Source organism: Rhinatrema bivittatum, chromosome 2, assembly GCF_901001135.1.
Source record: "Rhinatrema bivittatum chromosome 2, aRhiBiv1.1, whole genome shotgun sequence".
Lineage (NCBI taxonomy): Eukaryota > Metazoa > Chordata > Amphibia > Gymnophiona > Rhinatrematidae > Rhinatrema > Rhinatrema bivittatum.
Genome location: NC_042616.1, coordinates 814419880 through 814432503, shown reverse-complemented (window position 1 = coordinate 814432503; position 12624 = coordinate 814419880). Strand labels below are relative to the sequence as shown.

At 50.1% G+C, this 12624-nt stretch overlaps 1 protein-coding gene across 1 annotated transcript in view; it reads right to left on the bottom strand.

Annotated features, from left to right (window-relative positions):
* Positions 1–7583, bottom strand: part of LOC115083413 (dystonin-like) — a 153629-nt gene extending 146046 nt beyond the window's left edge. The window contains exons 1-3 of the mRNA XM_029587218.1: positions 6922–7583; positions 6516–6583; positions 6163–6308 (exon numbers count right to left, since the gene is read on the bottom strand). Coding sequence (XP_029443078.1) covers positions 6163–6308; positions 6516–6583; positions 6922–7583 — 876 coding nt within the window. The remainder of the gene's footprint in view (positions 1–6162; positions 6309–6515; positions 6584–6921) is intronic.
* Positions 7584–12624: the final 5041 nt, after the last annotated feature.

Genomic DNA, 12624 nt, shown 5'->3' with positions numbered 1-12624 from the left:
AAGGATCCTCTGTGCTTATCCCAGGCTTTACCCCTCACTCCCTCACAGCTAAGGAACGTCTGTGCATATCCCAGGCTTTACCCCTCACTCCCACACAGCTAAGGAACCTCTGTGCTTATCCCAGGCTTTACCCCTCACTCCCCCACAGCTAAGGATCCTCTGTGCTTATCCCAGGCTTTACCCCTCACTCCCACACAGCTAAGGAACCTCTGTGCATATCCCAGGCTTTACCCCTCACTCCCCCACAGCTAAGGATCCTCTGTGCTTATCCCAGGCTTTACCCCTCACTCCCCCACAGCTAAGGATCCTCTGTGCTTATCCCAGGCTTTACCCCTCACTCCCCCACAGCTAAGGATCCTCTGTGCTTATCCCAGGCTTTACCCCTCACTCCCCCATAGCTAAGGATCCTCTGTGCTTATCCCAGGCTTTACCCCTCACTCCCCCACAGCTAAGGATCCTCTGTGCTTATCCCAGGCTTTACCCCTCACTCACCCACAGCTAAGGATCCTCTGTGCTTTATCCCAGGCTTTACCCCTCACTCCCCCACAGCTAAGGATCCTCTGTGCTTATCCCAGGCTTTACCCCTCACTCCCCCACAGCTAAGGATCCTCTGTGCTTATCCCAGGCTTTACCCCTCGCTCCCTCACAGCTAAGGATCCTCTGTGCTTATCCCAGGCTTTACCCCTCACTCCCCCACAGCTAAGGATCCTCTGTGCTTATCCCAGGCTTTACCCCTAACTCCCCCACAGCTAAGGATCCTCTGTGCTTATCCCAGGCTTTACCCCTCACTCCCCCACAGCTAAGGATCCTCTGTGCTTATCCCAGGCTTTACCCCTCACTCCCACACAGCTAAGGATCCTCTGTGCTTATCCCAGGCTTTACCCATGGCTTGTATGATTTCATAGAGACGTTCTGTGAGTCCTAGTTATCCCAGTCTTAATAACTTGTTAGTTCCTGATTCTGCAGCACTACCATGTCAACCGATTCCAGGCAGATGGTTTAAGGGCAGTCCTGGATTTCTGAGGTATTATGGGGCCTGCAGTAATGATTTCAATCGGTTAAATCAGGGACTAAAGGTACCACACTTTGGAATGTAAGTTCAAAAGCAGGACTGGCCCACAAGTCTTCCCTTGGAACAGAGTAACTTGGCAGCTATGGGTCCTGGACAATAGGTGCGATGTCATCACAACCTGTGCAACCATGCCTCATGCTAAGTGTCAAGTCATAACACAACATGCAATGATATTTTAGCGGGATCATATACATGCAACATGCCCCAAAACAAGTAGGAATATGCAGGTTGTACTGGCAGTGATTTCCTCTCTGTTTAGGGTTGCCATCTGGCTCCAGATTTTCAGGACAGGTTGATCCAGTCCTGCTTTTACTCCCCTGCATGCAGGTTCCTATAGTCTTGCTTTTCTTATGGTGTGCAATGGGGAAATCAGAATCTAAGTCCCAGCATGCAATGGGGTAAAACCAGGACCGCATCACCTGTCCTGAAAATCAGGAGTCAGTCGGCAACCTTATCACAGTGTGGCACAGCCTGCTGTGAAGTTAATGTGAAGCCCCTGTCCCGTGTCACTGGCCCATTGCAAGGTTGCAGCTGCAGATATCTGAATCTCCTGGTCTTCTCCTCCAGTCTCCAGGTTTACCTTTGTACTGAAGGAGCTCCAGGGGTCCAAAGGCAGCTCCGATTCGGTCTGCTGCTCTCTGCTCTTCAGGATCTGTCAAAGATATTTATTCACACAACATTCGGGTTATCCCTTCACATAAAAGAGGACTCCCAGGGTTTCCTTCCTTGTATAAATCAGAGAGTCCCTCTGGGAGTGGCCTGAAGATTCAGGGGTCAGGCGGGGGGCAGTTTGCATAACCCGAGGGCAGCTTCCACGCCTCAGACTGGGCTGGGAGGAGGAGAGGTTGGAGGCAGTGTGGTAACCTGCACAGCAGGACGTGTGGTGCATTCACACTATCACCTCTCCTCCACTCCCCCCAGCTTAATCACCTTCCCTTACCTGTTCCCCAGCAAAATAATCCCGCGCTCTCACGTGCGCTCAAGGCCTCTTTCCCCCCAGGCCCCTGGGCTCCCTCCTGACCTCTTGCGGTCAGCAGGCAGTGCCTTGTCTGCTGCTGCAGCTGCATCCTCCCTGCAGTGAGAGCTGCGTGGCCTCCCCCGGTGGCTGAGACCGTGGGGGGGCTGTGCGGGTCTCCGTGCACAGGCGGTAAGAGCTGTTTGCTGGCCCCCTGGAGTGAGAGCTTGAGCTGCTTTATGCGTTAAGGATCCTTTCCTCCCCTGAATTTGAGTCAAGGGCCCATACCCGGGGGACTCTCCGGATTTCCCTCCCCCTCGGAGACCCGGGGAAATTTGCATCCACTGCCGGGTCTCAGGGGAAACGCTGAAAGCCTGCGGGGGCCCCCTCTGTTTACCGCTCCCTCCCCTCCCCTTCAGTAAGCCCGGGGCGCGCACACTGCAGGCAGCGCCTGGAGAGAAACCGCGGCCCTGATTCCAGGACTTGGGACTCAGCTGAGGGCGCACAAGTCTGTGAGCTGTGACTTATAGAGGGGTGGGAGGGAGGAGAGTGCTGGGATCAGGGAGGGAGGAAAGGAGGAATGCCGGGGTCATCCCTGGAGGGGGAAAAGCTGGTGGCAGTGGTGGAGACAGCGTGGATCAGCAGGGAAAGCTGATGAGATGAAGGGTGAAAGGGAATAGGCTCAGGAGTTGCCTAAGGAAATATTTCTTTACGGAGAGGGCAGTGGGTGCACGGATTGGCCTCCCTGCGGAGGTGGCGGAGAGAAGGACAGTATCCGAAGTCTAAAAGGGCACAGGGGATCTCTCTGAGGGAGTGGTGGCGGTTGTAGAGCTGAGCACTTGGCGTGCATGGGCAGATACCAGAGCCTGTCACCTTTCTATAATACACCTTATTCCTTCCTCTTACCTTCCTGCCCCCACCCCCATGATGAACAGCAATCTCAGGGTGACCACAACTCAAAAGTTCCCAGGTAGGGTCATGGCCCCAGGGAAGGGGCAGAGCATAACTCAAGACCTCTGCCAGCCTCTCCCCAGCCTCTGCATGGGTCTTATTTGAACAAGCTTTATGGATCTTCTTTTACAGCTCTACAGAAAACGCCGGTCAGTGTCCTGGGGCTCAGTGGCAGTCTGCTCCCACGGTAAGAGCCTTGCTGGGATTCACTGACTTTCTGCTCTTTTGGAGTGTGAATCTCCCAGGGGCATCTATGATAGTCTGCTCTTAGTAATGACGGCAGAAAAAGACCAAAATGGTCCATCTAGTCTGGCCAGGGTGTGACCCTCCCTGGGAACTTTCCTCAAGGTGTAAGCCTCCCTGGGAATTAGCCACAGTCGGCTCTGCAGAGTTTGATGCCCTTCTGCTCCTCAGGGCGAGCTTCTCTGATGAGTGCAGAGGTTCGGCTCCCCGGGGTTCCAACCTCTCTGTGGATTTGGTGACGTCCTGCTTCCCAGAGATGCCCTATTCCTAAGGATTTGAACCTCCGAGGGATTTGGTGACGTTCTGCTTCCCAGAGATGCCCTATTCCTAAGGATTTGAACCTCCGAGGGATTTGGTGACGTCCTGCTTCCCAGAGATGCCCTATTCCTAAGGATTTGAACCTCTGAGGGATTTGGTGACGTTCTGCTTCTTAGAGTGTGAGCCTCCCTGGAGATCTGCAGTACTCTGCTCTGTGGGATGTGAGCTCTCCTGGGGATCAGTGCTATTCGGCTCCCTATGGGGTGAGAACTTCGCTGGGGGCTGTGGACATTCTGTATCCCAGGGCGTGACCCCCCTCCCTAGGTGTAGGAGAAGCTCTGTATCCCAGGGCATGACCCTCCCTAGGGATAGGAGAAGCTCTGTATCCCAGGGCGTGACCCCCCCTCCCTAGGTGTAGGAGAAGCTCTGTATCCCAGGGCGTGACCCCCCTCCCTAGGTGTAGGAGAAGCTCTGTATCCCAGGGCGTGACCCCCCCTCCCTAGGTGTAGGAGAAGCTCTGTATCCCAGGGCGTGACCCCCCCTCCCTAGGTGTAGGAGAAGCTCTGTATCCCAGGGCATGACCCTCCCTAGGGATAGGAGAAGCTCTGTATCCCAGGGCATGACCCTCCCTAGGGATAGGAGAAGCTCTGTATCCCAGGGCTTGACCCTCCCTAGGGATAGGAGAAGCTCTGTATCCCAGGGCATGCACCTCCCTAGGGATAGGAGAAGCTCTGTATCCCAGGGCTTGACCCTCCCTAGGGATAGGAGAAGCTCTGTATCCCAGGGCATGCACCTCCCTAGGGATAGGAGAAGCTCTGTATCCCAGGGCATGACCCTCCCTAGGGATAGGAGAAGCTCTGAATCCTAGGGCATGCACCTCCCTAGGGATAGGAGAAGCTCTGTATCCCAGGGCATGACCCTCCCTAGGGATAGGAGAAGCTCTGTATCCCAGGGCATGACCCTCCCTAGGGATAGGAGAAGCTCTGTATCCCAGGGCTTGACCCTCCCTAGGGATAGGAGAAGCTCTGTATCCCAGGGCATGACCCTCCCTAGGGATAGGAGAAGCTCTGTATCCCAGGGCATGACCCTCCCTAGGGATAGGAGAAGCTCTGAATCCCAGGGCATGACCCTCCCTAGGGATAGGAGAAGCTCTGTATCCCAGGGCATGACCCTCCCTAGGGATAGGAGAAGTTCTGTATCCCAGGGCATGACCCTCCCTAGGGATAGGAGAAGCTCTGTATCCCAGGGCATGACCCTCCCTAGGGATAGGAGAAGCTCTGAATCCCAGGGCATGACCCTCCCTAGGTGTTGGAGAAGCTCTGTATCCCAGGGCATGACCCTCCCTAGGGAAGGGTGGCATTCTGCTTCTCGGGGTATAGACTTGCCTGGCGACTGATGACGTTCTGCACCTCACCAAACTGGGAGGTCCCGAGGGACCCTGAGTGACAGGGAAGCTTCCTGGAAGCTGTGGTAGATGCAGTGGGTAACTGCACATGATACTACGGTGCTAGTTCTATTAAAACTGATTGAAATCTGCTTTGAGACCATTCCTTGGGAAAAAAAAAAAAAAACCCAACAAAAAATCAAATGTTTGTAACTAAATAAGTCCCACTGTCGCTCCTTGGGTACGTTACTTTACCCTCCATTGCCTCAGGTAGATTGTGAGCCCTCTGGGATAGGGAAATACCTGCAGAACCTGAATGTAATCCGCTTTGAAGCGCTGGAAAGAGTGAGAAAAGCGGAATATAAAAATCTAAATAAATAAATAAGCCTGCATTTATGAGTATGTCTTCTGTTTTAATCTAGGACACCCAGGGGAGTGTATCAAGCTAGTTTAACTAGCGCTCCACTGCTGAATATCAGCCCAGAGTGACCTAAATCTGCGCTCTTATATCCAAGGACAATGTCAGCAAATCAGTCTACTGTCGGATTCTAATTTCCTCAGAGAAAAACTTAGAAGTCGATATTCAGAGAGAGGTCGAGCGGATAAGATAGGCAGGTAAAATTATGCAGATAGTCAGCAGCACTTGACCTGCCGCTGAATATTTCCAAATAAAAGTTAGGACAGGTATCTCTTCGACCACACTTACATGCCTGACGTTAGCTGGACGCCGTTCAATATGTGTCCTCCCTGGCTGAAGTTTAGCCCCCGACCCTGGAATGCTCCCAGCGCAGCTTCTTTTTATCTGGATACATTTTGGACCCATGAGTTGTGTGCACAAAATGTATCTGCTCCACTGGGGAAATACTCACATCTTGGCTATTGACCTCTTAAATTCTGCAAACCCTATGTTACATTCAAACCCAAGACCACAACCATTACAGATAGACCCTGGTGAGTTTCTAAGTCCATTTATTTTCTTACCAGCACTGGCTATTGCATCTATATCCACCAATACCTCATCTACCATTGCTTATGTTGGCATGTCCATCCCTGACCACATCTCCCCCATATGCATAATCTAATCACCACCAAACTTAATCTACACCAGAGCCAGCATCTCATCACATGTTATCTTCATCATTAACTCGCCCATCATCCCCAGTCCTATCTCTACCATATTCACAATCTACATCAGCACCAGCTCTATCTCCACCATAGCCAATACCTTGATCACTAACAACTCCCATCCATCTCCATCATCTCCAATCTTATTACCATCAAATTCCCCATCTCTCTCACCACAAGCTCCATCCCCATCATAGCACCACCTTCATCACCACCCACCACATCTCCATCACTTCCAACATCTCTACCACTTCCAACCTCATCTCCTCCATAACCACCAATTCCATCCCCAGTCAACATCTCCACCACAATCCTCATCTCTATCATTTCAAGCCCAGATAAGCATCAACTCCATCAACACCAACCTCATCTCTGCTATAGCCACACCTTCATCACTACCAGCCTATATCTCCACTACAACCACTTCCTCAAACATTACCAGTCCCATCTATACTATATCTTCCATCTCTATCATTCCCAACCTCTATTTCCATACATGCACCAACTCCATTAGCAAGAGCTCACACCTCTACCACATCCACCAGCTCCATCAACACCAATCCACATTTCCATCATATCATCCTTCTTGATCACACTAACCCCCATAGTAACATAGCAAATGACTAGCAGATAAAGAAAAAATGGCCCATCCAGTCCACCTAGCAAGGTGTTGAGGGGGTAATTGGAATGGAGTGTCAGTTACAACTCTAATCTTCATTTCCTCACATCCACAATCTCCATCATCCTCAAGCCCATCCCCAGTACATCCATCATTTCCATCACCACAGCCCTATGTCTACCATATTCACAACCTCCCCATCTCCATCATGCTCATCCACCCTCTCAATCACCACCAGCGTATATCTCTACCCCATCCATCCCCCTCAATGACCACCATCTCCATTACTGCCAACTCACATCCACCATGTCTACCATTGCCAACCCACATGCACCATTTCCATTACTATCACCATAAACATCTTCATCACTTGCATCACATCAACCAACCACACTGCCAGATATGTAATTGAAAGTTGGAAATTATTAACCTCAGCAAGTTCCCCGGCACATTCAGTGAGCACTTTCACAGTCCTGGTGATGATGGGCTTTCCACCCTTCTCCCCTGATGGGTACTCTGTCACCTCAACAATCTCTGTCACAATGGTCTCTGTCACTTCAGTAACCTCAGTGACCTCCCTGGTGGTGAAGGGCTTCCATGACCAGCTGCTTCCAGAATTCCTCTGGATAATTTCTCTTTGAGGAGTCCACACAATCCCTGCTGGATCGGGTTTGTCATTTCTAACTGCACAGTTCATGGTCCCATTCTGGACCTTGGGCTCGATGTTGTTCTGCTTGGGGAGTGGGCAGTTCTGTTGGCACTTGGCTGATCCTGGGGATAAGTTCCATCCATTTTCTATTACCACCGGAGAAGGCGATTTATCGGGAGGACCGTTCTTAGCTTCAGAATTGTTTCTCCCACTTGGATTGGCTGTGTCAAGAAGTGACTCCTTCTTGAGGTAATGCTCCTTCAGGAACTCCTCGGATTTTCTGCCCTTCTCCCCCAGGCAGCTGGGCCTGCTGACCGAGTTCCCCATGATACAAGAGAAGAAAGGCAAGTCTAGAACAGACTTGGGCAGGGAGGGGCAGAAGAAACATCAAACAGGCTGTCAGGGCCAAGCCTGAAACAAATAAGGAGTGTGTCCACATTACCACCATGCTACATTAGCTCAAAAGACAGACAAATATAAAAACAGGAGTTTATTCAGGCAGAGGAGGAGATGTTTTTATGGCTATGCAGAGTACTGAAGTGACTTCCACATCACATTGCCTTTGTAATCAATTTTCTTATCCACTCAGGCACTGGATGGGAAAAAAAGGCCCTGTGAAGCTCAGGATGTCTTTGCCCCGAGCAGTCATCACTAGATGGTTAATATGCTGATGTCAGCAGAAAGGAAAACACATCCTGAACTCCCATGGTCCATGGTTCACTGCACAAGAATTGGGAAGGCAATTCTCAGAGCAGATGCAATGTATGTGCTAACCAAATACTCCCATTCCCTCGCCAACTCAAATTATCGAAGGGAAACACCACAAGATGTGTAAAGAAAATCACCCTCTAAGTGTATATAAAAGACAAACCTTAAGCAGACTGAAGGAAAGTGAGCCGGGTATTGCAGAGAGAGCACTCAGACATTACACAATGACAAGGCACCTTCCAGCCATGGTCTTCCACCCAATGTGGCACTTGGGAAGATGCTTCCCTCCCTCCTCTCCCATCTCCCTCCACTTTGAATTCCAAATTCTGGTTCCATCCATCCCTTCCTTTTCCGGGGGCTGGATCCAGCAAGGCCTGGGCTGGGGGTGAAGCCCAGACTCAGGAGGGGTAAGTCAGCTGGCCTTCAAGGAGGCTAGGGAGGAGGTAGAGTCCCTGCTCAGCTCCCCATGCGTAGCTTGAACAACTGGAACCAAGAGAGAAGCTTTCAGGTATAAGCTCCATGAGCCCAGAGGCAACGCAGAGTCACTATTAAGCGTGGGAGACCAAGGTGGAAGGTGAAAAAGTTCACATTTGTATTCTTTAAAGAGAGTGCTGGCTGGTAAGCCGGCATGGAATCTCTAATTCTTCCCGTTAGGAAGCTGTAGGAGCTCCTGTTAGGATGGAGAAATAAACAGAGAGAGAGAGAGACCAAAGGAGAGAAAAGAACCACACTGGGGAAGGGAGGACACAGACAGAAAAGTGCATGCACCCACGAACAGGATTAAAAAAATTTCTGCCACAGCTAGGTCCCTCTCCCCAATCCAAAGAGGCAAGAAACGGCGGCTCTGTCCAGCAAAGCTGAACCTACAACACTCTTATTGTTCAGAAGATACATTCCTGCCCCAGAGCATACAGCGGAAAATCTTGCTGGAAACATAGGACAAGGACACTGCTTCCCCTTCCCCAAGAGCAGGCTCTGATCCTAAATCAGAGGCATCTCTCCCCATGTTCCCCACACTTGCGGTAATCACTGAATCTCCTGCAGGTGAGGTACTCACAGTATCATACCCTGAGATGATAATCACTGAATCTCCCGCAGGTGAGGTACTCACAGTATCGCACCCTGAGATGATAATCACTGAATCTCCTGCAGGTGAGGTACTCACAGTATCATACCCTGAGATGATAATCACTGAATCTCCCGCAGGTGAGGTACTCACAGTATCGCACCCTGAGATGATAATCACTGAATCTCCTGCAGGTGAGGTACTCACAGTATCAAACCCTGAGATGATAATCACTGAATCTCCTGCAGGTGAGGTACTCACAGTATCACACCCTGAGGTGATAATCACTGAATCTCCTGCAGGTGAGGTACTCGCAGTATCGCACCCTGAGATGATAATCACTGAATCTCCTGCAGGTGAGGTACTCGCAGTATCACACCCTGAGATGATAATCACTGAATCTCCTGCAGGTGAGGTACTCACAGTATCACACCCTGAGATGATAATCACTGAATCTCCCGCAGGTGAGGTACTCACAGTATCGCACCCTGAGATGATAATCACTGAATCTCCTGCAGGGGAGGTACTCACAGTATCGCACCCTGAGATGATAATCACTGAATCTCCTGCAGGTGAGGTACTCACAGTATCGCACCCTGAGATGATAATCACTGAATCTCCTGCAGGGGAGGTACTCACAGTATCGCACCCTGAGATGATAATCACTGAATCTCCTGCAGGGGAGGTACTCACAGTATCACACCCTGAGATGATAATCACTGAATCTCCTGCAGGTGAGGTACTCGCAGTATCGCACCCTGAGATGATAATCACTGAATCTCCTGCAGGTGAGGTACTCACAGTATCGTACCCTGAGGTGATAATCACTGAATCTCCTGCAGGTGAGGTACTCGCAGTATCGCACCCTGAGATGATAATCACTGAATCTCCTGCAGGTGAGGTATTCACAGTATCATACCCTGAGATGATAATCACTGAATCTCCCGCAGGTGAGGTACTCACAGTATCGCACCCTGAGATGATAATCACTGAATCTCCTGCAGGTGAGGTATTCACAGTATCACACCCTGAGATGATAATCACTGAATCTCCTGCAGGTGAGGTACTCACAGTATCGCACCCTGAGATGATAATCACTGAATCTCCCGCAGGTGAGGTACTCACAGTATCACACCCTGAGATGATAATCACTGAATCTCCTGCAGGTGAGGTATTCACAGTATCATACCCTGAGATGATAATCACTGAACCTCCTGCAGGTGAGGTACTCACAGTATCACACCCTGAGATGATAATCACTGAATCTCCTGCAGGTGAGGTATTCACAGTATCACACCCTGAGATGATAATCACTGAATCTCCCGCAGGTGAGGTACTCACAGTATCACACCCTGAGATGATAATCACTGAATCTCCTGCAGGTGAGGTATTCACAGTATCACACCCTGAGATGATAATCACTGAATCTCCTGCAGGTGAGGTACTCGCAGTATCGCACCCTGAGATGATAATAACTGAACCTCCTGCAGGTGAGGTACTCACAGTATCGCACCCTGAGATGATAATCACTGAATCTCCTGCAGGTGAGGTACTCACATTATCACACCCTGAGATGATAATCACTGAATCTCCTGCAGGTGAGGTACTCACGGTATCGCACCCTGAGATGATAATCACTGAATCTCCTGCAGGTGAGGTACTCACGGTATCGCACCCTGAGATGATAATCACTGAATCTCCTGCAGGTGAGGTACTCACGGTATCGCACCCTGAGATGATAATCACTGAATCTCCTGCAGGTGAGGTACTCACAGTATCACACCCTGAGATGATAATCACTGAATCTCCTGCAGGTGAGGTACTCACAGTATCACACCCTGAGATGATAATCACTGAACCTCCTGCAGGTGAGGTACTCGCAGTATCACACCCTGAGATGATAATCACTGAATCTCCTGCAGGTGAGGTACTCACAGTATCACACCCTGAGATGATAATCACTGAATCTCCTGCAGGTGAGGTACTCGCAGTATCACACCCTGAGATGATAATCACTGAATCTCCTGCAGGTGAGGTACTCACAGTATCACACCCTGAGATGATAATCACTGAATCTCCTGCAGGTGAGGTACTCACAGTATCACACCCTGAGATGATAATCACTGAATCTCCTGCAGGTGAGGTACTCACAGTATCAAACCCTGAGATGATAATCACTGAATCTCCCGCAGGTGAGGTACTCACAGTATCACACCCTGAGATGATAATCACTGAATCTCCTGCAGGTGAGGTACTCACAGTATCAAACCCTGAGATGATAATCACTGAATCTCCTGCAGGTGAGGTTCTCGCAGTATCGCACCCTAAGATGATAATCACTGAATCTCCTGCAGGTGAGGTACTCGCAGTATCACACCCTGAGATGATAATCACTGAATCTCCTGCAGGTGAGGTACTCGCATTATCGCACCCTGAGATGATAATCACTGAATCTCCTGCAGGTGAGGTTCTCGCAGTATCGCACCCTGAGATGATAATCACTGAATCTCCTGCAGGTGAGGTACTCACATTATCACACCCTGAGATGATAATCACTGGATCTCCTGCAGGTGAGGTACTCACAGTATCACACCCTGAGATGATAATCACTGAATCTCCTGCAGGTGAGGTATTCACAGTATCACACCCTGAGATGATAATCACTGAATCTCCCGCAGGTGAGGTACTCACAGTATCGCACCCTGAGATGATAATCACTGAATCTCCTGCAGGTGAGGTACTCACACTATCACACCCTGAGATGATAATCACTGAATCTCCTGCAGGTGAGGTACTCACAGCATCGCACCCTGAGATGATAATCACTGAATCTCCTGCAGGTGAGGTACTCACAGTATCGCACCCTGAGATGATAATCACTGAATCTCCTGCAGGTGAGGTGCTCACAGTATCGCACCCTGAGATGATAATCACTGAATCTCCTGCAGGTGAGGTACTCGCGGTATCGCACCCCGAGATGATAATCACTGAATCTCCTGCAGGTGAGGTACTCACAGTATCGCACCCTGAGATGATAATCACTGAATCTCCCGCAGGTGAGGTACTCACAGTATCGCACCCTGAGATGATAATCACTGAATCTCCTGCAGGTGAGGTGCTCACAGTATCGCACCCTGAGATGATAATCACTGAATCTCCTGCAGGTGAGGTGCTCACAGTATCACACCCTGAGATGATAATCACTGAATCTCCTGCAGGTGAGGTACTCACACTATCACAACCTGGGATGATAATCACTGAATCTCCTGCAGGTGAGGTACTCACAGTATCACACACACCCTGAGATGATAATCACTGAATCTCCTGCAGGTGAGGTACTCAGAGTATCACACCCTGAGATGATAATCACTGAATCTCCTGCAGGTGAGGTACTCAGAGTATCGTACCCTGAGATGATAATCACTGAATCTCCTGCAGGTGAGGTACTCACAGTATCGCACCCTGAGATGATAATCACTGAATCTCCTGCAGGTGAGGTACTCACAGTATCGCACCCTGAGATGATAATCACTGAATCTCCTGCAGGTGAGGTACTCAGAGTATCACGCCCTGAGATGATAATCACTGAATCTC